The sequence below is a fragment of the Palaemon carinicauda genome, chromosome 15 (assembly GCF_036898095.1).
Source record: "Palaemon carinicauda isolate YSFRI2023 chromosome 15, ASM3689809v2, whole genome shotgun sequence".
Taxonomy (NCBI): domain Eukaryota; kingdom Metazoa; phylum Arthropoda; class Malacostraca; order Decapoda; family Palaemonidae; genus Palaemon; species Palaemon carinicauda.
In genome coordinates, this window is record NC_090739.1 from 18,036,138 (window position 1) to 18,062,946 (window position 26,809).

General features: G+C 43.6%; 1 protein-coding gene across 1 annotated transcript in view; it reads right to left on the reverse strand.

Moving 5' to 3' along the window:
- Positions 1-26,809, reverse strand: part of LOC137653900 (protein argonaute-3-like) — a 189,921-nt gene that overhangs the window by 76,559 nt on the left and 86,553 nt on the right. The window contains exons 6-8 of the mRNA XM_068387527.1: positions 24,628-24,843; positions 1,271-1,459; positions 734-912 (exon numbers count right to left, since the gene is read on the reverse strand). Coding sequence (XP_068243628.1) covers positions 734-912; positions 1,271-1,459; positions 24,628-24,843 — 584 coding nt within the window. The remainder of the gene's footprint in view (positions 1-733; positions 913-1,270; positions 1,460-24,627; positions 24,844-26,809) is intronic.

Consider the following 26,809-nt stretch of genomic DNA (forward strand, 5'->3'; position numbering starts at 1 on the left):
TCCCTTGAATCCGTAGACCAGTTTATCAAAGATAGTTGCACCTATCAATATGTGAATATTGTCATTTTTTTATTCTAAACATTACCAGGAAGTTGGCAAAACCACCACAGCTCCCACGACTGGTTTAAAAAATAACTCCAATCCCTGCAATGGTATCCTTTCAAAAAAAAATCTATACTGTGGAAAGAGGAAGAGAGGTTGGAAATCAAGTTAGGAAACAGTAGATAAAACATGAAGGAGATGGAAATAATAATGAAAAATATATCTGAAAGACATTTCAAGTCAAAATGAAGAAAAAATTATTTAACAGTTCAAAAACTTTCTTGCCTGTATCAAGCATTCATCATGGAAAATAATATTCAATGCCGAAGCAGAGTAATTTCAGCAAAGTACATGTATTCTTCCAGTAAATGGGGTTTCATCCTTGTGCCCACAAGTATATTACGTTGTGGAACACAGTCCTCAATATTCTAGAATGTTAAAGTTAAAAATCCACTTCAATCTAATTCAAAATGTCTTTCATTACTTTTTGTTGAGCAGTCTTATAAATCTTGATATGATCCTAAAGTGAGCATTAGTTAACTAGAAAACTTTCACAACACTTATTAATAAAAAATGATAACGTAAAAATTATTCTCTATTAAATAATACTTAAAATTAGATAGTTTTAAACAAACTAAAGCCAATACCATGAAGTAACTTTTACAAGCATCATAAAATCAAATCACTGTACCTTATTAAATCCATTCCTAATTCCTTATCATAATTCAGAATTGCCCAACACTTGATATTTTCACTTTGAAAAAATTTCCTGTCTTTCACCTTCCACTGCCCATTAAATGGCACAATTGCATCACCAGTGCTCATCTTCAATGGAGGGGCAGGAAGAACTCGACCAGTTAACTCAACGGGCTGAAAAATATAATAATAATGTATGGTGTTTTGAAAGTAGGAAAGGTCAGAGGCAAAATGTTACGTAATCGTCAGTTGTTTGCAAAAATTGCAAACAATTAAAACTTCCAAATGTTTTTTTTCATCACAATAATAATGTAGCCTACTGTACTTTCCATTAAAACCTACTGTAACTAAAACTATCTAAGAGGTGAACTAAAAATAAAAAACTGAAATCAAAGATACTTCTGGTCAGAGGAATTCCAGATAAGGGACTCTCAACCTGTACTAAGATAAAAAGCAAATTCTACTGCCCATAGTGAACTGGTGTATTGACGGCCATGATTTTACATAAAGACTACAGTAAAATTAAACAAACCTTGTCCAGGAAGCTGAATCCCAAGTCCTTCATCAATTCATTCTGAGTAAGTTTCTTGTTTCGAGAAATTTTATTTATGTTATTCAGCCTTTTCTGGGGTGGTTTTGCTGTAAACGATAAGAATTTATCAAGTTCTCCAGTAGATACATTCTGGCGTTTCACCTTTTGACCTTTGGCAATCTCACAACACTGCAACAAAAACTAAGTTACAGAAATTTTGATATACAACATAAATATACACAAATTTACATGTTCAACACCTGACAGACCCCAATTGCTACTTGAAATATAACCAATTTTTCTTCAAATTAATATTTTAATAATCACATTACCTTTACTCACATTTAGCTAACATTTGCAGTTTCATATTTCCAGAGACTTCATCTCTGTAAAATGAGGATGTAACTGCCAAGTGCATATACCTATGGATCCCTGGGTCTCCAAAAGTTAACTACATTAACTCCTTTTTCTTGCAATTTGGATTATAAACAGCAAGAAAACAATAGGCCTTGGAGTAAGAAACTTTGTATAACATTCTAATTTTTAGAATAAAATTATAAATTCTAATACTTCCCTTGAATTCATTACTAGTCCTTAATTGATTCAATAAATCGACCTTTACAACAAAAAATTTACTTTCCGTGACAAAGCATGGTGACCACCCTGCGGAGGGGGAGAGCTAGGATATGGATCAGGCTATTCCTGGGTCAGCTGCTTCCCTTGTAAACAAAGCAACCATTTCAGTGAGACAGAAGGGTGTTTTTATTCATGAATTCCAGGTAAGCATTGAAATAACTAAATTTGAAAAAAAAAAATTATCTAAATGCCTCTTTCCAAGAATTCACTGATGATTCCCTCACTACCAGAAAAGATGATTAGTAATAATCATTAACTTATAAGAAAAATTAAATGCATCTTACCTCTAAAACTGTTCCATTCCATAGCCATGATGCATTATTGCCGTATATAAAAATCTTTTTTAATGTATCAAGGGAGAAAAGGGACAATGTAAGGTACACACCAATGTCTAAACATAGTAGAAATAGACTGGCTCCAGACAATTCCTAAAGTTAACAGACAACAAAACTCTCCTCTTTACCCCAACTTTATTTAACAAATTTATTACGCCCAAAGACATCAAAACGGATTTTGAGCGAAGCGAAAAATTTATTTTTGGTTGAGGTAGCCATGTCGTCCTGATGGAAGTTCCTTCATTAGTAGCTTCCTAGGTATATTTGACTACAGTGATATATCCCAAAGAATTTACCAAAGGTATCCAGAATTCTAACTCCTGGAGCGAATATCCATTAAAAATTTTAAAAGGGATATCGCGTAATATCAGAGGACGTATTCTTGACACATCGCATAGCTATCTACACCTCCAATAGCATTTTCGCTTCGAAGGGGAAAAGTGGCAAGAATATAGGAGAGTCGTTAAAAAGGTGACGCTCCTACCGTACTGTAAATAGTGCGCCAAATCGCCACCGTGCGCCGCCACCTAACCATTCTTTGTAGCTTTGTAGGTGTTACAGATACAGTACCATAGGGAGGGATTCATTATCCTTTTGTCGAAAAAAGGGTGGGTCCATCAGGACGACATGGCTACCTCACCCAAAAATAGATTTTTCGCTTCGCTCAAAATCCGTTTTGGGGGCTCAGGCCATGTCGTCCTGATGGAAGTTTACCAGAGCATTAATGTATCTGTGGATTTTCAATAGTGCCGTTCATCTCAAGATAAATTTTCCTTTTGGTCTTCTGGACCTAGAGACACTTGATGTTACCGTTATACATCATTCAACTGATCATAGAATATGACAGTGCTTCCTGCCCCCAACAGGGAAGAGTCTGGGTAGACTCTAGGAAAAACCCGAGGATTGTGAGTTCAAGGAACAATCTAGCAAACAGTTGTATATTAGTGTCGTCATATACGTAAAGCATAGTTTGTACTTAGATGGCATTGATCTGTGTAGGTTACTGATACCTCCCGAGTCTGGTTGTTAAAGAGACCGACAGTTTTATATACATGTAGGAAACCTTAATTCAGTAAGATAAACAGTTTAGTACAATCAGTCCTTACCTGTTTGCTTGGAACAGTAGTAACCTTAGTTCCCAATTTTCTTAAATATTAAAAGAATCAAAAGATGCTCTGACTTTATTCGTAATCTAGAATATTTGAGGCGAAAGAGACGCAAAGATTCCTTCTATTGTTTATTAAAATAAAAATAGAAATCGTGGTTGTAATCAATTACATTTTACGCTGAATAATTCTGCATAAAGGCATAAATAGTAATAACAGAAATATAATAAGTTTCACCTGAAAAGGAAACACCAGCCACTCTTTGGGAAATATGTATATTTCACTATGAATTCTGTTGTTACTAGGAACACTGTGCATATAGGTACTGTATGCATGGCACTTGTGTTAGTCTATTATGCCTAATGTTACCTATGTAGTTAGAACAGTCTATAGTGTCATCACTAGACACAACACTCAACATGATATACCTTGAGAGTCTATCATGTACACCCTTCACTAAAAGTCCCGAATAGTGCACTGTTCTTCGCAGTAATCAAGCGGCATAAACACTGCCTGCCGCCACCACATGAAATTTTATTTCCTGTAATTGCTTCGCGTAGTGTTTGAAGAATACTCTGGATGACTTCCATCCAGTTTAAGCACGAAGGTTTTCAAACGACATTGTCTGGAAGAAATTCAGAGACGAGGCAACTTTTCTCGGATCATGACCTGCGGGTGTACTGTCTGGATCCACTCTGTGTATAAAATAGGTGATTTTCGCCCTTATCTGTTTCAAGGATAACGTTGAACCTGATGTCTCTCCCCTGAAAAACTGACCTCCCTTAAAGTCTGAAGTTCTACGAAGATAGACCTTTAGGCATTCCACTGGGCAGAGGGATGCTTCTTCCTTCAGAGGGCAGATTCTCCAGGGAACCTATCTCTTAGTGGGCAACTCGTTCTTAGCGAGAAACGTCGGGTCCGGAAAGAGGTTCAGTTCTCCGTAGTCTGTGAACTGAATGTGGCCATCATCCCTCGACAGGGCCACTATTTCGCTAACTCTGGCTCCTGAGGCTAGTGCAAATAAGAATATCACCTTTTGAGTCAAGTCTTTCAGCGAGCAATCTTCATTGTTCAGAGTTGATGCTAAGTGAAGAACCTTATCCAAAGACCATGAAATGGGCTTGGAAGGGGCTGCGGGTCGAAGTTTAGCGCAGGCTTTAGGAATCTTGTTGAAGATTTCGTTAGAAAAGTCTACCTGGAAGGCGTAAAGCACTGGTCTGGCTAGGGCAGATTTACACGTAGTAATCGTATTGGCTGCTAAACCTTGTTCATGGAGATGGATGAAGAAGGACAAACAGAAATCCGTAGAAATCTCCTTAGGTTTCTTCGCCTTGACAAAGGAAACCCATTTCTTCCAGGAAGACTCATATTGTCTTCTAGTTGACTTTGACTTGTATTCTTCTAAGAAGTTAATACTGTCCCTAGAAATACCGAACCTTTTCTTGACTGCTAAGGCGAGAAAATCATGAGATGAAGGTTCTAGGTTTTCTGTGATGAAGCTGAGACAGTCAATTTCTGCACTTGTTGAGTCAGAACTGGATCCGGCAACGGGATCAGCTTCAGGCGTAGTTCCATTACCAGAGGGAACCAAACGCTGTTGGGCCACTATTGCTGCTGTCCCCTGAAAGGATCTCAGTTTGTCGAGGACTTTCAGAAGAAGGTTGGTTGGAGGGAACAGGTAGATCTTGGACCATCAGTTCCAATCTATGGACATTGCATCCATCACTTCCGCTAGAGGATCCTCGTACGGGGCTACATACCGGGGTAGCTTCTTGTTGTCGCTCGTTGTGAAGAGGTCTATCTGCAGTCCTGGGACTTTGCGTAAGATGGAAGAGAATAATCTTGCATCTAGGGACCATTCTGACTCTATCGGGTTGACACTGGATAGAGCGTCCACTGTCACATTGCGGAACCCTTGAAGGTGGACTGCTGACAAGTGCCATCTCTTCTTCTCCGCTAGTCGGAGGATGGCCAGTATCACTTGATTTATTTGAGGCGATCTCGAGCCTTGTCAATTTAGGCATCTCATTACAACCTCGCTGTCTAGAACCAGACGGATGTGGATTGAGCAGCAAAGTTTCAGTTTCTTCAGTGAGAGAAAAACTGCCATGGCTTCCAGAAAGTTGATGTGGAAGGTTTTGAAGAGGGAAGACCAGGTTCCTTGGACTTTCCGATGATAAGTGACCTCCCCACCCCTCTTTTGAGGCATCCGTGTGAACGGTGACTGACGGTGGAGGCAGTTGCAAGCGTACCTTCTTGTTTAGGTTCTTGGCCTCCGACCATGGCTTGAGTTGGAATCGCAGACGATTTGGTATCGGTCTTTTTAGATCCCTTCGAGCGTTTGATGCGTATTTTTTCCAAACTCCTGATGCATCTTTTAATTGTGCTCTCAATACTGGATCTGTCACTGAGGCAAACTGGAGGGACCCCAACACTCTCTCCTGTTGCCTTCTTGATATCCTGGCGGATTGAAGGAGTCTCTTGACAGATCCTGCTATCTCTTTCCTCTTCTTTGATGGAATGGAAAGGCAGTGTGACTGTAAGTCCCAGTGGCCACCCAGCCGCTGGAACTTTTGAGCTGGAGATAGTCAAGACTTTTCCAAGTTGATCTTGAATCCTAGGTGTTCCAGGAACTGGATCACTTCCTTGGAAGCTTGCATGCACTCTTCCTCGGATGCTGCCCACACCAGCCAGTCGTCCAGGTAGGCTACGACCTGAATTCCCTTTAGGCGTAGTTGATGAATGACTGCATTTGCAAGCTTGGTGAATACCCTTGGAGCTATGTTTAGACCGAAGGGCATGGCTCTGAAAACGTACTTTCTTTTCTGTAGTTTGAACCCTAAGTAGGGGGAAACTTGACGGTTGATTGGGACGTGCCAGTACGCATCCGTCATGTCTATGGAGACTGTGTATGCCCGTTTGGGCAAAAGGGTCCTTATGTGTTGAAGCGTCAGCATTCTGAAGTTGTTGAGTGGTGATAAGTCCAGAATGACTCTGAGCTTTTCCGAGCCCTTCTTCGGAACACAAAATAGCCTTCCTTGGAATTTGATGGACTTTGCCTTCCTTATAACTCTTTTGTTCAAGAGTTGCTGAACATATTCTTCCAGTATGGGGGTTAAGTGTTGGAAGAATTGAGGGAAGTTTGGTGGAGTTGCATTCCAACTCCACCCCAGTCCGTTCTTGATTAGGCTGTGGGCCCAGGGATCGAAGGTCCACCGATCCCGAAAGAGGAGAAGTCTCCCTCCTACCGGTAGCATCTCACTTTGAGTGCTGGTTGGAGGATTTACCTCCTTGGCCACGTCCACCTTTGTTGCCCCTACCTCTGAAGGGGCGTCTAGAGGATCCTCGAAAGTAACCTCGAGACTTCGGCCTAAAGGACGTTGATTGCCTTTCAAAAGCTGGGGTGAAAGCGGGCGACTGTGTCGTCACCGTTTGGGGAACCAGCTGGAAGGTGGTGGTTGGTTGTGCTACCGTCTGGTGCACCATGACCATGGGAAGCTGTTGTTGTCTTGGACGAGAGGGCACTCTTGGTCATTTTGACTTATTCTTCGGCTGGGGACCCTCATCAGCGTAAGATTTTCTTTTAGAGGACAAGCCCCACTTGGAGAGGAGATTTCTATTCTCCGTTGCGGCTTTGTCCACGACCTCTTTGACCACTTCGCTTGGGAGGAGGTCTTTTCCCCAGATGTTGGAGGCTATCAGCTTCCTTGGTTCGTGCCTCACTGCAGCTGAGGCGAACACGAACTCTCTACAAGCCCTTCTGGCTTTAATAAAATTGTACAGGTCTTTAGTAACCGTTGCCAAATGAGATTTGGCGAAGACCATGTACATGTCTGGGGTGTCCGGGATGCTTGCCATTGTTTCTAGCCCAGTTTGCAGAGACATAGAGGCAGCAAGACGTTCTTTCGTCTCCTGTTCCCTGCGCATGAGAAAGTCTGACAGCTTTGGGAGGTCTTCGCCGAACTGACGTCCGGCAATATCTGCCTCCAGCTTCCCGACTGTGAAGGTGTTGTGGACATCCTTCCAGTCTGCATCGACTGATGGAAAAGCAAGGGAAAAGGGTCTACACTCCTCGAGTGTAGGGCAAGTTTTCCCTGCCTCGACTGCCTTTAAGGCTGCCTTAAACCTTTTGTCCATAAAGGGGAAGGCACGTTTGGAGTCAGCAATAAAAGAAGGGTGCTTTTTGCTGAGAGCCAGCACCTTGGAGCTAGTAAAGGCTCTCTCCTTCAAGGTGTTTGAATATAAGGCCTGGGCCTTAGATAGTTCGAGAACAATGGTCTCCTTCGGCTTTGTCTCCTCTTTGGATGCATGATCCGTCCTCAGACGGACATAGCAATCGGGATAGGCCCCTTTGCTGGTCCAAAACTCAATTTCCTCTACTGGGACAGTGCCCAGTTTCTCAGAGAGGAAGATCTTCCCCCCTGACATCGGCATATGCTCTGCATACCTCCAAGGATTGACGTCAGAGAAAACGGGAAGATCCTTGACATTTAGCTTCTTCGGGGCTAAACGCGTTGCAACTAGCTGATGCATTTCCGTCCGAAAAGAAGCTTCTTTCTCGGATGATTTCTTCTGTATGTCCTGCACCATGGACAACAGAGAGTGTAACGTACTCGTGATGGAATCTAACTGGGGGGCAGTAGAAGAAGTCGAAGGCACGGGTTCAGTCACAGCGGCTGATGACACCAAAATCGTTTCGGTTTTCTCGACTTCAGCTTCAGGAGGTACGTCATCCTCCTGATCCAGTTCCTCCACTAGGAGATTGTTCTCAGTCTCCTCTGAGACAACCGACATGTTGTCCTCCAATTGGATGCTCTTAAAGGCGTCCGAAACAACAGATTCTATCGGAATATGGACTAGGGGAATCTCAGGTTGAGCTTGGGGAATGATTGCATCCGAAGATGCCCAAGGGAAAAGACAGTCCCTCATCCTTTCATTAGGAAGGTATGGGCCAGAGGTGTTCTTCTGAAAACCCCTGACCCATTTTTGCATCTTCTCCCTTGCTGCATCCCTTGACTCTGTAGACTTTTGATCATCAAAAGCCTCTTTTACCAGTTTATCACAAACGGTACATACCTGTGGGTCCCAGTACTTGAGAGCCCCCTTGGTGACTGCGCAGCGAGCATGGGCCCTGCACACGTCATGGCCGCAGAAGTTCTTACTGCGGACACTACAAAAGTTGTTCCCACACTCGGGATGCTCCTCCTGTAAAGAAAGAAAAGCATATAAGTATTCGGTGAAATTCTCAGATTTCAACATACATATTTTTAATATTATTTAGCTTAGGATAGGGTAAGCTAGAAAAATAGGAAAGACACCTACTTGTGTTTCCTGTCCAGCCCATTGCTATGACTTCCTCCGATATTGAACACTAAATTCTTAGTGAATTTAGGGGAAGATGATATCCTTTGATATGAAGTGTCTTCTTAACAGAATCTTCTAGGTTCAATATTGGGGATTTTAACAATGGTTGTTAACCATTAAATGGTAGAGAGAATCACTCTCTTATATAAGATGGTCTCACAATAGGCTACCCATGAAGCACTTTGTAGGTTGGAAAAAACTTTTATGGGCTACAGCACTGACTGTCGCCGGCATGCCGCCGGGCCTACCGGCATATGCCGGCCTGTTCTGGGCTATTGAAGGCAGTTACTGTCTTCAGAGTAATGGGCGGCAGGTCGCCGGCAGCGGCTCTGCCGGCTGGCAGCCGAAGGATCCTTCTATTAAGTAGGACCCACGGCGGCAAATGTCTAGACTTTGGGTGGGCGGCTGCCGGTCGACAACCTAGTTGCCGGCGGCCGGTCATAGTATGTCTACTGTCATTAGATCATCGATCAGCGACACCCACGGCAAGTGGTGGCAGAGCAACTTCCGGCCGACAGACAACCAACATGGCCGGCCCAGTATAAGGAAAGGCAGAGAAAAAGAGAGGATGGAGGAAGGCAAAGGCTCAGCCTTGCCGGCCTACATCCGGAATGAGGGTTCAAGTGGAAGGGGGAATTATATTTGGGCTTCCACCCAACCATATCCCATCCATATGGGATATGGAAGGCAGTCCAAGGGAGGACTGAAGAACACTCTAATGAATATGAGGTTATCTGCCGGAAGCCGGCTCAGCCGGCGGCAGACAGGGAACCTCAGTCCAATTCTTCAGATTACCCATAGGGTCAAATGTAGAATGACGGCCAGGGAGAGTGATGGCTCAGCCAACAAAAAAGAGACAGTGGGGAAGGGGAAAGGGTCCTATAAGTGAGGTAATACCCGAAGGCATCACCTAACCTGATGGATTCTGATCTCATATAAGGTAACCTCAAGTAGGGGAAATCATTTCCCCAGGTTGGGTTTGTCAAGTGAGAAGGCGGCACACAGGACGCAGTCTCGCAAGAGAACAGAATCTCGTACCAGAGATCTTAGGCAGTGGAAGAAATAATTTCTTCGGTCTAAGATCTACCAGCACAGGACTGTCTGCTATACCATGGAAGGAGGAATTGTCATACAAAACCTCCATGTAGGTCTAGGGAGGTCTAGCCTCCTGTAAAGACAACCTAACCTGACTTGGGAAATCATTTCATCAAGACAGTCAGTTGCCTAACACAGACATTCTACTCTGAAGTCCCGTTCTAAGCTCAAAAACCGACTCTGTGGTTAAGAGAAAGAAACGGAACACCCCAGTAAAGATTTGCCAGAACTCAGTTCAAAGCAAAGCTAAACGAGGATAGCCTAGGCTAATCAGAGGGAAGGGGAATTGCTCTTAAATCTCACCAGGAGATTAGTATCGACTTAAAAGGTATGGGAGGTGTCAGTCTCCCTTTAAAAGACAATACAAGAGCAATTGGGGACATGTATGAAAGTATACTAAAGCCCCTAGGCTAGTAGCCTAGGAGCAGTGAGAATCGTACACCGAAACTCTCTCGTATACTATCTTGGAAGAGGAAAATTTTATGCAGTAATATCTTAATTGTATAAAAAATATTGCCTGAGCTTCAATAAAACTTTACCAGGAAGGTTATATCATGCATGAAGTGTGTAGGTGCCTAGGCTAGGAAGCCTAGCACTCGTGGGGCTCGAAATAAATAGCCAAATCCACGACAACAATCACATATACAAATCCCTAGCTAAATATCTAAATAGCTAAAGTTATCAAAGCAAAAATGCCGGGAAAGTCGTTCTGGCTAACTAAATGTACTAGAAGAACGACTGCGTCCATGACGCCATCCGGCTGGCAACAGCTCTTGTTACGTTAATTACGATCTCAATCGAAGAGTCAAACTGGCAAGAGCTTACATTTACACAATTCAAAGATATTACTTAACTTTCCAGAAGCAGATGAGGCTGGTGAAGACATCACAGCGACTAATAAACTCCAAAATAGAGAGAGATAACACGGGATAACACCGGTCAGCAAAGCTACGGCAGAAAGAATCGTTAGGTGGCGTCGTGGGGTGGCTATTTAGCGCACTATTTACAGTACAGTAGGAGCGTCGCCAATTTAACGACTCTCCTATATTCTTGCCACTTTTCCCCTTCGAAGCGAAAACGCTATTAGGGGTGTAGATAGCTATGCGACGTGTCAAGAATACGTCCTCTGATATTACGCGATATCACTTTTAAAATTTTAAGGGATATTCGCTCCAGGAGTTAGAATTCTGGATACCTTTGGTAAACTCTCTGGGATATATCACTGTAGTCAAATATACCTAGGAAGCTACTAATGAAGGAACTTCCATCAGGACAACATGGCCTGAGCCCAAAAAGGGATTTTGAGCGAAGCGAAAAATCTATTTTTGGGTAAGATAGCCATGTCGTCCTGATGGAAGTTCCTTAAAGGCAGCTTCCTAGGGTATATTACAACTACGGCGATATTCCCAGAGAATTTACCTTCAGGTACCCAGAATTCTAACTCCTGGAGCGAGTATCCCTAAAAAAGACCTTAGGGATATCGTAAATATCAGTGGACGTATTCTTGACACGCCTCATAGCAATCTATACCCCGAATAGAGTTAACACTTCGTAGGGGTAAAATGGCAAGAAAACGAAAACGATAAGAAAGGGGGGAGCCGTTCATAAGGCATCCCTCCTCCCCGTTTCGAAAGCGTGCCCTGCGCCGCTCACGGCGCCATCTGTATTCCTTGTAGCGATACACGAGGTGCTACAGATACTGTATGTAGGGAGGGGTCCTACTATCCTTTTCACTCTTATTTATTTTTGAAAAGGAGCAGGGCGGGTCCATCAGGACGACATGGCTATCTTACCCAAAAATAGATTTTTCGCTTCGCTCAAAATCCGTTTTTTGGGCTCAAGCCATGTCGTCCTGATGGAAGTATACCAGAGCATTACTGTATCTGTGGATTCTCAATACGTGCCGTACTCCTCAAGAATGTTTCTTAGTCAACTCGACTGACAGACCTAAGATGTTACCGTTATACATCTTTTCACTAATCATAAGCCATGAGAGTGCTTCCTGCCCCCTACAGGGAGGAGTCCTACTAGACTCTAGAAACGAACGAAGAGTACATATACCTATGTATGAATCACTCGCCAGCCAGTACCATATAGTGGTCTCACTCTATATGAAGTAAAGCGAAGTCTTACGGGACTACAGTATCCAAAAGAAAAAGTCCCGACCAGCACCCTGGTCGAAGTAAAATTAGACAAAAGGTTATATCTGCGTAGGATTAAACTTGCTGCTACCACCATCCTCAGAAAGGGGTGGAGTCCTTATTGCTAAGGAAAGTATAAACCAGTATAATCCAGGCTTTGCATTAAGGAATAGGCTATTATAGATATCCCCGATTAATATACATAGGCTAAATGCTCAAAAAACAATATGAAATCAAAAATATAGGTGAAGGAGACGCAAGGTTCCCGAGAACAAGTTTATTGAGAAACAATAAATAGACATGGTCACCATAAATATGTACATATGCTAGGTGGATGACCAACAATTTTCACAAGTACTGTAGTGCATGGATGAATGATTATCTGAAAGAAAACATATGTGTCACTTACACATACCCCGGTATCAAACTTAACGTCCATGTTACTACTTCGCTGACAATAGCGTTGGCAAACGCTTGGCACACCTGTCTGTACTTGTGCTACCATCACCATAACGTTGGAACAGTCACTATGGGCTCTGAGAGCCTACACTACCAGTTATATCAACATATATAACTAACTATTCACCCAAGAATCCAAGTCCCAAATGATTCCGCTGTTCCTCGCAGAGTTAAACAGCAGGGTTAACGACGCAACCAACTGCTACCACAGACCTCTTTAGCTGCTCCACTTGCTTAGCATAGTGGCGAAAGAATACCCTGGAAGACTTCCAGCCAGTGTATGAACGAAGGTGTTCAAAATCCATAAAGTTAAAGAAGTTTAATGATGAAGCAACTTTCCTCGGATCATGACCTGCGGGTGAACTGTCAGGATCCGCTCTGCGAATAAAATATGTCATTTTCGCCCTAAGTTGATTTAAAGATAAATTCGAGCCCGATGTTTCTCCTCTGAATAGTTGGCCCCCATGGAAGTCTGAAGTTCTACGAAGATAGACCTTAAGGCATTCTACGGGACATAGAGATGCATCTTCTTTCAGAGGGCAGATTCTCCAGGGACCCCACCTGTTGGTGGGCAACTCGTTCTTAGCGAGAAACGTAGGGTCCGGAAACAGGTTCAGTTCTCCCCCATCCAGGAACTGAACTCGGCCCTCCTCTCTCGAGAGGGCCACAATCTCACTAACTCTGGCCCCAGAAGCAAGGGCAAAAAGGAAGATCACTTTTTGAGTCAGGTCCTTCAACGCACATTCCTCATTATCTAGTAATGAGGCAAAATGAAGGACTTTGTCTAATGACCATGAAATAGGCTTTGGAGGAGCTGATGGTCTAAGCCTAGCACAGGCCTTTGGGATCTTATTAAACATCTCGTTAGCGAGGTCTACCTGGAAGGCATATAGAATGGGTCTTGTTAGAGCTGACTTACATGTAGAAATTGTGTTCGCCGCCAGCCCCTGTCCGTGGAGGTGAATGAAGAAGGATAGGCAGAACTCCGTAGAGATCTCGTGCGGGTTCTTATCTTTGACAAAGGCTACCCATTTCTTCCATGCAGATTCGTACTGCCTCCTAGTAGACTTACACTTGTATTCTTCCAGGAAGTCGATACTATCTTTCGAGATTCCGAACCGTTTCTTCACCGCTAGGGAGAGAAAATCATGAGCTGCAGGGTTCGGGTTTTCTGTAATGAAGCGAAGACAGTCGACTTCTGGACTTGCTGGGACAGAACTGGGTCCGGGAGTGGTAGAAACCTCAGTCGTAGTTCCAGAGCCAGAGGGAACCATACACTGTTCGGCCACTTGTGGGCCACTATTGCTGCTACTCCCTTGAAGGATCTCAGTTTGTTGAGGACCCTCAACATCAGATTGTGAGGGGGAAACAGGTAGATCCTGGACCATCTGTTCCAATCGAGGGACATCGCATCTATTGCTTCTGCCGAGGGGTCCACGTATGGGGACACATATTTCGGCAGCTTCTTGTTGTCCTTCGTCGCGAAGAGGTCTATCTGCAGTTCTGGGACTTGTCTCAAGATGAAAGAGAATGATCCTGCGTCTAGGGACCATTCTGTCTCTATCGGTGTCACCCTGGATAGAGCGTCCGCGGTCACATTCCGGACTCCTTGAAGGTGAACTGCTGACAGGTGCCACTTCTTCTTCTCCGCCAGTCGGAATATGGCTAACATTACCTGGTTGAGAGGTGGGGATCTCGATCCCCGCCGATTCAGACATTTCACAACCACCTCGCTGTCCAGTACCAACCTTACGTGGATCGAGTGACGTGGGGATACTTTCTTCAGGGTAAGAAGTACTGCCATAGCTTCTAGAAAGTTTATGTGAAAGGTCCCAAATAGCTTGGACCAGATCCCTTGCACTTTTTTCCGATGGGAGTGACCCCCCCACCCTACCTTTGAGGCGTCTGTGTGGATTGTCACTGATGGGGGGGGTGGCTGAAGAGGTAGAGACCTCTTTAGACGACTGGCTTGAGACCACGGTCTGAGAAGAGAACGTAGTCGAAGTGGGACCGGTCTCTTCAAGTCCCTTCGCTCTTTCGATGCAAAGGTTCTCCATACTCCCGCTGCATCTTTTAGCTGTGCTCTTAGCACTGGGTCTGTTACTGATGCAAACTGAAGAGAGCCCAAAACCCTCTCTTGTTCGCGTCTTGATATCCTCTCGGAACCTAGAAGTCTCCTGACAGACCCTGCTATTTCCTTCCTCTTTGACATCGGGATGGAAAGACGGTGTGACACTAAATCCCAGTGAATTCCCAACCACTGGAACCTCTGAGCTGGAGAAAGACGAGACTTCTTTCTGTTGATCATGAAGCCTAGATATTCCAGGAACTGAATCACTTGTAGGGAAGCTTGCAAGCATTCTGCTCTGGATGCTGCCCACACCAACCAATCGTCCAGGTAGGCTACTACCTGGAACCCTTTTAGGCGTAACTGTTTGAGAGCTGCGCTCGCAAGCTTCGTAAAGATCCTTGGGGCTATGTTTAGTCCGAAGGGCATCGCCCTGAAAGCGTAAAGTTTTTGTTGTAGCTTGAATCCTAGGTAGGGGGAGAGACGACGACTTATTGGAACGTGCCAATATGCGTCTGACAAGTCGATGGAGACGGTATATGCCCTCTTGGGCAGTAAGGCCCTTATGTGTTGTAACGTTAACATCTTGAACTTGTGGTTCACTATGAACTTGTTGAGTGGTGACAAGTCCAGAATGACTCTGAGTTTCCCCGAGTCTTTCTTGGGAACACAAAACAGCCTCCCTTGGAACTTGATGGACTTTACCCTCCTGATCACCTTTTTCTCCAACAGATCTTGGGTGTACTCCTCCAAAACGGGGGTGGAGTGTTGGAAAAATTGAGGGCACTGGGGCGGAGTACTGTACCAACTCCAACCCAGTCCATTTTTGAGAAGGCTGTGGGCCCAGGGATCGAAGGTCCAGCGATCCCGGAAATACTGAAGTCTCCCACCTACCGGCGACACTTCACTTTGACTGTCCTGCAGTCTTGCCTCCCTGGCCGCGACCACCTCTGAATCCTCGTCCCCTAGAGGGGCGTCTTGATGACCCTCTAGCTGCTCCTCTGGGCCTTGCACGAAACGTGGTCGACTGTCCCTCGAACACGGGATTGAATGCCGGGGAAGCTGATGACATGGCTTGGGGAACCCATTGGAAGGTGGTCGGGGTCTGGGCTACCAGTTGTGGAACCGGAGGCAAAGCTGGCTGCTGCTGCTGTTGTCTTTGCTGTTTGAAGGACTTGGCTGGACGGGAGGAAAACCTTGACTTCTTCGCCTTTCCTTTCGGCTGAGGGCCCTCATCCGGAGAAGACTTCCTCTTAAGGGACAGGCCCCACTTCAGGAGAAGATTGCGGTTCTCAGTGGCTGCCTTGTCCACGATCTCTTTGACCACGTCCTTGGGAAAGAGATCTTTACCCCAGATGTTGGATGAAATTAGCCTCTTGGGTTCGTGCCTCACTGTGGCCGAGGCGAACACAAACTCCCTACAGGCCCTCCTTGCTTTAACAAAGCAATAGAGGTCCTTGGTTACTGTGGCCAGATGGATTTTGGCCATAACCATGAACATCTCTGGCATCTTGGGGTCGCTAGCCATCGTCTCCATGTTGGTCTGGAGAGACATCGAGGCTGCCAGGCGCTCCTTTGTGTCCAATTCCCTCCGTAGAAGGAATTCCGACAACTTGGGAAGGTTTTCGCCGAACTGCTGTCCTGCAATGTCGGCGTCCAACTTCCCAACCGAGAAAGTAAGGTGCACCTCCTTCCAGTCCTTATTATCCATTGGCAATGCCAACGATAGAGGTTTACATTCCTCCAAAGACGGGCACGGCTTGCCAGCTTCAACCGCCTTGATGACGGCCGCAAACCCCTTTTGCATAAAGGGGAAGGCCCTAGCCGGGGAGGATACAAAGGAGGGGTGCTTCTTACTCAAAGCGGCAACCTTTGAGTTTGAGAACCCCCTCTCCTTTAAAGCAGCTGTCAAAGTGGCTTGAGCCTTGGAGTGATCCAGGATAATCACCTCCTTTGGTTCCGTCTCCTCCTTCGAAGCCGGCTCCTTCTTCAAACGGACATAGCAGTCCGGGTAGGCCCCTCTACTGGGCCAGAATTCCACCTCCTCAAGGGGAACTGAACCCAGTTTCTCCGACATGACGATCTTCCCAATCGTCATCGGCATGTGCTCGGCATATCTCCACGGGTTGGCATCCGAGCACAGAGGAAGGTCCTTAACGTTGAGCTTCTTTGGAGGTCCACGTGATGCTGTGATCTTCTGCATCTGGAGCTCCAAAGTAGCGGCCTTCTGATTATTCTCCCTCTGCATCTGTTGGATCATACCAACGATGGAAGAGAGAGCCTGTCCAAGCTCTGCTGGAAGAGCGGACGAGGTAGAGGGGATAGGTTCAGGGACCTGAACCGGCACGTCTGATGATACGGGAACCTCTTCCTCCACGGCAATAGGATCTCGATCCTGCTCCTCGCCCTCTGCGAGGAGATCCTGCTCCGCACGATCGGACAAGTCGGACATCTTGTCGTCCAACTGGATGTCCTGCAAGGCGTCAGCGACATCCTCCTCCACTGGAATCTGGATCAGAGGGATCTCCGGCCGAGGCTGGGGAACAACAGCATCAGGGGAAGCCTTGGGAAAAAGGTATGCCCTCATCTTCTCGTTAGGAAGATAAGGTCCAGTGGTGTTTTTCTGAAAACCCCTTACCCATACGCGAAGCCTCTCCCTCGCTGCATCTCTTGACTCCGCCGACCTAGGGGATTCAAAAGCCTCTGATAGCAGGTTAGTACATACAGCACATACCTGCGGATCCCAGTAACGATGGTCATCATTGGAGGCTGCACAAGCCGCGTGCCTCCTACACGAGGCATGTCCGCAAAAGTTCTTACTGCGGACATTGCAGAAGACACTATCACACTTCGGATGCTCCTCCTGTAAAAGAAGAAAAATTTCCATGAATATCAAGTGAATTTCAATTCACATGTAACAAATGAGTATTCAACAAGAATAAGGGAAAGACACCTACTTGTGAAACCCACACAAACACCTGTGGAAGCCCACCAGCCAAGTCACATAGTTAGTCTTTACTAGAATAACCAGAGAACGTATTTCCAAAGGAAATTAGGTGTAGCTCACACCTAAGGTAAAATATTACCATTCTGGCCAGGGATAAAAGAATTATCTTTTATCCTTGTAAGGCGACACCAGGTGATTATACCAGTAACACAAGTAAGATAGAAAAGACAGTGTTGTAACCTACTACATCATGAACTCCCTTGGTTGAATATACCACCAAGAGAGGACTGATACAGTACCTGAGGGTGGTGTGCCAGCCGGCTATTGCCGATCAGCACCCCCCCCCCTTGTTTTCGAAAGGTAGATCTCAAGTACACAACATCAGATCACCTTTATTGGGGAGAACTTCAGATCCCATGCCTGAACCGGCCGGCAGTGGTTGCCGGACCGTAGCCACCCGGTTTGCACTGCGTTGCCGGCCATCATTCTTAGTGGCCGGCTGACTGGGCAGTGTCGCAGGCCGGCCGGCAGCAGTAAACAAACCCTGCCGGCTGGCCCCCACACTAGGCAGCGCTCGGCTGCCGGCCCCACTTGTAGTGGCCGGCAGATGAGCAAGAGACCGGCCGGCAAAGGTATACACCCAACGCCGACCGACAGCAAGAGAACTGGAGAACACCCCTCCCCACCGACGGCCGGCCTGTAGGCCGGCAGACGGCAAGGACAACACATACTAAGACAATAGAATGAGTGCCGGGTTAAGAGACTATGAGTCTCTGGGCCCGGCACCCGAAAGAGTGCCGAAAGGAAGGGGAGACACTAAGTCAAGCTTCCTAACCGCTGCCTACTGAATCTTCAGACGGCAGCGATGGAGGGACCAAGAAAGGACCGGGCAGCACTCAAAGTAATGGTCTCTGCCGGTCGGCACACTTTGCCGGCCGACAGGAGACCACGTCAGTTCCTCATCCCAACCTAGGCTAGGCAAGGATGCAGACGACTGACACAAGGAACGGAAAAAGAGAAGGGAAGGACAGAGGGTCCTATCCAACCTTACCTTGGTTAAGGGTCATTCCCAACTAAGACAGTTCATCTCAGTTAGAGAAAGACCCGAGAGGGAGGCCGGCACTACTGGCTGCCTCCCAAGAACCACGGCAAGGAAGGAATTGCCTTTCCAGAAAAGGGAACATATCCCGAGACCGGAACGGCAATAGGACAGTCTGATGAGTCACCGAGTAAAGGGATCACTACTGGAACCCAACAAGGTGGACCAAGGGGGTAACCCTTAATGCCCGAGTCAATCAGCAAGGGAGACTCTGCCCCATGCCAGACAAACCGGGCTCAGACTAAACACTGTTGTACTGTCCCCCTCTGAACCAATACAGTTGGAACGGGAAGGTACAGTACTACTCCAGCATAGATATATTTGAAGATTAATTCAAATAAACCACTAGAGTTAAGCCTAAGGCTTAAACAGAGGGAAAGGGTTTGCCCCTTCCCCGAAGAGAAGGGAGCAAACGGGGAACAGATAATATTATAATGACCTAAGACAACCTAGCCTAGGCACTAAGAGAATCGATTACCTAATTCACCGAAACTCACACCAATACTATCTTGGAAGGTACTCGAAAAGGACTTATATGTATAACGTTGCCTAACGCTTAAAGCAATAAATTCACATTTGGAAGACTAATTATCATGCAGGAAGTACATAGGCCAACAACTAGCCTACGAAGACTAGTGTTGGCAGCCTTGGCAAATTTCGCCAGGCACACTACTATCGCATCATAACAGAATTCCTAAATAAGCTAAGTAGCTAATATTTAAGCGCAAAGGGGCTGGGAACGTCGCTCTTGCTAACAAATAAATCCTATTCTAGCGAGCGACAGCATCCATGATGCCTCCAGCAGGCAACAGCTCTTGTATCAAAGATAACTCTTTTAATTACTTTAATTTTAACCAAGAGCCTACATTTATACATAAAAGAAATAATACTCAACTTATCCGAGGCAGAAGAAGTTGGAGAAAGCATTATTAAACGAGAAAATTCCAAGATTGGGTAGTAAACAGGGAAAAACACACCGAGTCGTAGAGCTACGCAAAAAGGAATACAGATGGCGCCGTGAGCGGCGCAGGGCACGCTTTCGAAACGGGGAGGAGGGATGCCTTATGAACGGCTCCCCCCTTTCTTATCGTTTTCGTTTTCTTGCCATTTTACCCCTACGAAGTGTTAACTCTATTCGGGGTATAGATTGCTATGAGGCGTGTCAAGAATACGTCCACTGATATTTACGATATCCCTAAGGTCTTTTTTAGGGATACTCGCTCCAGGAGTTAGAATTCTGGGTACCTGAAGGTAAATTCTCTGGGAATATCGCCGTAGTTGTAATATACCCTAGGAAGCTGCCTTTAAGGAACTTCCATCAGGACGACATGGCTTGAGCCCAAAAAACAAAGTTACATATTAGCAGTTACATACAGTACATCAGAAATAAACAGAAAAAAAAAAATTACAGCATTGAATCATCAGTATATCACTTACAAAAATAACCTATATGAGATCTAATTCCATTATCACAGCAACTGTAACAGACAGTTTGGCAGCCACCAAAGTGTGGATGAAGAGTCAAAATTACGTCTAGGTGGTCATCTTTGAGTGAATATTGGCAGGTTTGGAGTAAATTTTGTCCTTGAGGTAACAGATTCCTGACAGTGGGGCAATGAAGACAGTAGTGTTCAAGGTTATTGGCATTAGCAAGGTTACACAGTTTACATGAGGTGTAGTGTGGTATATCTAGTGTCTGTCCAACCTGCCACACAGGACGATATCCCAACCTTATCCTGGCACTTACGACATTATGCCTACACACCATGAGTCCACGTCGCCGGTACTTGTGACGGCTCTGCAAAAAGTTATCATGATGTTGTATGGAAACGCTAGTGCCCCTCTCTACATCCCTACGCTGTACTGTCAGGCAAAAGCTGCTGAATATATTCTATGTTTAAGGCAGCAAAGTGAGGGCTCAACATTTCTGTCATCAAGGTCCAGCGTGCAGGCAGCTTTAGCAAGACTGTCCACCATGTCATTCCCAGCTAGCCCAATATGGGAGGGCATCCACATGAAGGACAAGACAAGCGAGGCATTGTAAGCAGCAGCGAGTTGACACACTATGTCTCGCACAACACGGCCACAGCTGGGCCTAGAAGATGTCAGCGCCTGGAGTGCAGCTTTGGAGTCACAGATCACCAATCCATTCACATTTCTTCTAACAAGTAGAGTTACTGCATCCCATATACAGTACCTTGAAGTTCGCAATAAGTGGAACTGGATGAGTTTGGCAACCTGCGACCATGCCACCCACCCTCAGGACATTCTGAAGTGGGGGAGAACATAGCACATGGTGCACTTCTATCTGCCTGTACTGAGCCGTCAACGTAGATGTGGTGTCCTGCAGGAACTGAAATTGACACTTTGGATATTGTTTCCAAAACCAGCTGCTTCTGTAGACTGGTATGGGCAACTTTAGAGGTTGGCGTGAAAGTGAGGGCAGGAATAGCTAACCCGCCATGGTGGCAAATCTTGGATGACTACTTGCTCAGGTACACCGATATCAAGGTGACGAAGATTTTCACATTCTTAAATGAAGGCCTTATTGGCATTCACACCATACAATAAAAGACACCATGCCTAACCTCCGATAGTCTTAGTGACTTCCACATTATCATCTCAAAACTAACTACATAAGACTTTTCTCCACATAAAATCCTAGCACTGCATGAAGCCTCTGAATTTTGAAAGGCCTAGGCAGACCTTTAACCTGGCTGTTGTTTTTAACTCTGAATTTAGGTAAAAGTTAACTAAAGCTTCCTTTAGGTGAGAAACCCACTAGCATTGATAAAGCTTGCAACATACTATATCCTTTAGCAGATGCCAGTCAAAAGAAATACAGTAGTCTTAACACTGCTGTCCAATTTTTATAAGTAATATTCTCTAAAGGTTCAAATTTATTTCCAAAAAGAAATTTCAAAGCAACATCTAGATTCTAACTTATTGGATTTCTCAATAACAAATTATCTAACGGTACTCCTGATATTATTATTCAATAAAAAAATTAATGCCTATAAGTTGAACTAAATTCTGTAAGATTTTTACTGTTCCTTAAAAACTTTATACTATTGCCTAAGCATGATCTGGTAGCCCAACCTTTCTATGCTATGCACCATGAAACACAGAACCATTGCAATTGATACAACCTATTAGTATATGGCACCTTAGGTAGTAGGCTGGTCAGGACACCAGCCACCTGTTGAGATACTACCACTAGAGAGTTATGGAGTCTTTTGACTGGCCAGACAGTGCTACATTCGATCCTTCTCTCTGGTTACGGTTCATTTTCCCTTTGCCTACATATTCACACACCGAATAGTCTAGCCTATTCGTTACATATTCTCCTCTGTCTTCATATACCTGACAACACTGAGATTACCAAACAATTCTTCTTACTGCACTGTAATTGTTCAGTGGCCACTTTCCTCTTTGAAAGGGTAGAAGAGACTCTGGCTGTGGTAAGCAGCTCTTCTAGAAGGACACTCCAAAATCAAACCATTATTCTCTAATCTTGGGTAGTGCCTTAGCCTCTGTACCATGGTCTTCCACTGTCTTGGGTTAGAGTTCTCTTGCTTGAGGGTACACTCGGGCACACTTCTATTTTATATCTTATTTCTCTTCCACTTGTTTTGTTAAAGTTTTTATAGTTTATAAAGTGATATTTGTTTTAATGTTTATTTTTCCTTGTTTCCTTTCCTTACTGAGCTATTTTCCCTGTTGGAGCCCCTCGGCTTATAGCATCCGGCTTTTCCAACTAGGGTTGTAGCTTAGCAAGTAATAATAATAATAATAGAAGCTAAAATTAATAACCAAGAAGGCTTAGACAATCTTTTGGGTCTAAAAGATAGTCGAGTCTCTTGTAGTGGTTGGCTGATGAATACAAAGATTTTTATAAATAATGTAACAAAGAGGCTGCCTGAAACAATACATCCTTGACAGATGTCTCAGAGGCATCTACAACAAAAGTGGCCCTAAGTCTGGGAATCATTCTCTCTAAGGTCAAAATGGAGTTAACAGACATCTTGACATTGTTCGACATTTGAAACTTGTTGATGGCCACACAAATTAAGGAAAATGGATTAAGCATGGCATCCCAAGGCCATGCTTGAGAAGTTGAAACTGAGGAGAAATATATTGAACGCCAAGTCACAAATATGCCTATCACTAGCTAACACAACTACTTCCACAGTTCTAAACAAACCTGCAGAAGAAGGGGCCATTCTGTAGGTATCACCTGGTTTCTTGTGCTCAGTTGGCCTGCTATAATACTGAGATTCCCAAAATTAATTGAGAGAGAAGATCAATACATATGGCTTTTGTATTAAGCCATTAAGCTTTGCAAAAATGCTCCTCTAATATAGTGCTTCCTTACTTTCTGGCATAAGCTATATGCTGTCGTGAAAAGAGCCTCACAAATCCTCAACACTTCTGCTATAGTTAACAGCACTAGGTAATTGATGCATATCCGAGTCTCCACTGGAGACCACTCTCTCAAAATATGTAGATTTTCAAAAGTCACTCTCCACCTGGATATTGATGCATCTATAAGTAAAGAGATGTGTGAGGTTGAAAGCTCTCAGCTGATACCTTGGCTTATCCTTTGATGTGAATCCCACCAATTTAGTAACTTTAATAAATCTCTCTTTTGGTGCTATAGTCTAAATGAGCCTCATCCACTTGTGAGCAAAAAGAGTCTTGGACTTCTGAAATTTCTTGTGTTAAAATTTTTTTTGGGAAAAGCCCAAAAGGGATATAATAATAGTCTCTACACAATGCAATCATCTACATCATATACCATGATGACTTTACAAAATTTACTTTACATCCTAAACTGCAAAGGCAATAGGGAAAGCGCTGTTTTCTACAGGTCTGTAAAAGAAGTAACGAGAATCAGTCATTCAGGTAAATTATGACTAAGTGTACTGAAGACTTGTTCCTTTTCCTGTAAAAGTCATCATTCTTCTCAATATTTCTGATGGAACGATTGTACCCAAACACAGACAAGTAAATTGGGAAACCTTATTCCTAAATATAAACCCTAGATATTTCTTGGAACTTCAGTAGAGAGAAATATTGAACTGCATGTCTACCCTGTCGAGAAACAATGTCCTCTTTAAATGGCAGCTAATGCCAACAATGGGGTTGCCATAAAGAACTTTGCAATCAAAATATAACTGAACTGGAAGCCCTACATACCCCTGACACTTTAGGTGCCAGATGCATTCTGCAAAACCTCATTTCTAAAATCATCTAATTAATTACAGTTGGCCTTCCTTAATCGTGGGTTCGATCTTTGAGGATTTGGTCATTTGTGATACAGAAAATCGTATAACATAATAAAATAAATCACATACTTGTAGGCCAATGTTTTCAAACCAACCATGCAAAGCAGAATAGCCCAACTTTCTGCTAACAAACAAACACACACACACACACTCTCTCTCTCTCTCTCTCTCTCTCTCTCTCTCTCTCGAGAGAGAGAGAGAGAGAGAGAGAGAGAGAGAGAGAGAGAAAAAAAAAAAAAAAAATGCAAATTAAACAAAATGAAAAATAATGAAGGATATTTTACATTGAGGGAAAGAGCAGTGACCAGCGCTCTCTCTCTCTCTCTCTCTCTCTCTCTCTCTCTCTCTCTCTCTCTCTCTCTCTCATCAGAAAATAAGTTTTTTGTTTATCGTATACCTTATAATTACAAATTACAGAATACTACTTGTGTCAAAGCAAGTGTGCATATATATATATCTGATGGTTACAAATCTTATATATAGCTACTGAGGGCAGATCCGCTGCTTCATAGTAAAGTGGTTAACTACCGTGAACTCCAGCCTCACTGAAACTTTATCCTACGTAAAGGACGAGGTTTGTATTTGTGTAGGAACAAACAAAAAATGTAATGGGGAATACTCAGTTAAAATGTAAAATCAAAGTAAGAGAGATTCCTAATGAAATGGTTTACAGGTGCTCATATATGGACACTCATTAATACTAGTTCTTAAATTACAATATTGAAGACTAGGTCAAGCTTGTCCGGAAATGGAGGGGTTTGATGTAAATAATTAAGGCTCATATCAATGATTAGTAATTAAAATGCTTTCATTTCTTACCTCAATTGGAAGAAAAACAGTCTTAGTTTCAGGCGCTACTCGAATAACATTAAGTTTTGGATAACGTAACTTTTTCTGAGGATATGTCTCTTTAAAATAATCCAACACAGTTTTCCAGGTGTCTTTTTCAGCTTTAAATGTCTGCGTATTAGCACCATCCTTCATAACATCAATCACCTTGTAAGTGCGAGGAACTAGATTATGGCTGACACGAACCTGTGCAAGAAAAAAAAAGGAAAAAAAAATATTTCGTAATTTTCTAAATCATACCTTCCTGCACATAACCTCATCATAATTATCAAAAATTTAATTTTTAGTTAAACTATTCTCCTTAGAAAAGCTAATATTTCCTTTCACAATGTTAATAGGTTTACGATTATATATTATGCTGCAGACAGAACCCAAATACTGCAGACAGAACCCAAATACCTAGGATGATATGAGAGCAAATAAATATCAACTCTTGGTAGGAAAAACCAGGGAACATAACTTTTCCATATGATCGTTCTAATTGACTTGCTTAAAATCTTAAAACACGGTTCTCACTGAACATGTTTTGATATTTGGATCCACGATTCGATTTAACCCTTTCAAATCCTGATTTGGCAATGCAGTAACAAGATATTTTTGGGGTTAGGATACCACAAGGGATCAAAGCTTTGAAAAATTAACAAACAAGATGAAATGGGAGTAAAAATTCATAAGATATAAAACTAAAAACCTCCAAGATGGAGCTGGCATGAGGGCTGGGACTGAAGGGTATCATATTATTATCATTATTATTAATTGCTAAGCTACAACCCTAGTTGGAAAAGCAGAATGCTATAAGCCCAGGGGCCCCAACAGGGAAAATAGCCCAGTGAGGAAAGGAAACAAGGAAAATTAAAATATTTTAAGGACAGTAACAACATTGAAGCTGATCGCATAAACATTGGAAAAAAAACTAAAAGCATTCTCAAACATTGAATTAACCTCCCTATTAAGGTAACGCAATCATCAAGAACAGCGGATAACTAAATCATAACTCTAATTCTGTTACTTAACATAACAGTCGACGTAGACTTCACAAATAACGAAGCTGAAGAAAGACGTGTTGATGTTAAGCGACCAAAAACAAGATGGCGGCTAAGCAACATTTACTGCACAAGTAGCATAGCCTCTAGTTATAATATTGGTCTTTAGTGATGATATGTAATCCTTTACCCTGTGATTTACAGCATTGGAGGTGCTATGACAGATTCAATAGAGCCTCACTGAGTCTTTGCTTTGCACATTGAAACAGAGGCTATAGAGCAGGGGAGACAATATTGCTTTGATATCTCATGTCATCCTGCATTCAAGGCTATGAATTACAGAGGAGGGTGAGTGCCAAATGAATGAATGAATGATTTAAAGTTTTCAGGCATCCTGACATCTAAGGTCATTGACGCCGGTAACATTTAATTTAGGTATACAAAAATAAAAAATGAAATGAAATAAAAAATTAAAGAGTATTCAATTAAAATCATAAAAATTGAATGCCATAAAAGTTAAATATTTTTCAGAAGACCTGCTTCTGAAAGAAATCTAAAAATGCCACTTGCATGGTAGGACACATCATTTCCAAGAATCTTGGCAAGGATGAACCTGCCACCCTCACCTCGAGCCTCAAACAAATATCTATTCCGCAAGTTGTTATAATTGTGGCATTCGGTCAACAAATGCCTTACTGTTAGAGGTACTAAACAGTTGTCACAGTACGGTTGGTGTTGGCCCTTCAGCAGAAACTCATGTGTCAACCGAGTGTGACCAATACGGAGACGACAAAGAGACGTCTCCCATTTTCGGGGCATCATATTATACCTCCAAGGAGATATGTCATTTGTTACTTCCCTCATTTTAATGCCATCTTGACTATCCCATTTATTGCAAACCAATTTCTTGATGTCAGGTAAGAAATCATTACAGGGAATGGGATACCTTCTTGGCAGCAACTCGGATGCAGCCTCCTTAGCCAGTGAATCTGCCTTCTCATTCCCGGACACACCTACATGTGCTGGAACCCAACAAAATTGAACTGTTATACCTCTCCGTCCAATAAGGAAGAGCCATTCTAAAATCTTTAAAACTAGAGGGTTATTAGAATTAAAAACTTCCATAGCTTGAAGGACACTCCTTGCATCACTAAAAATTGTAAAATTAC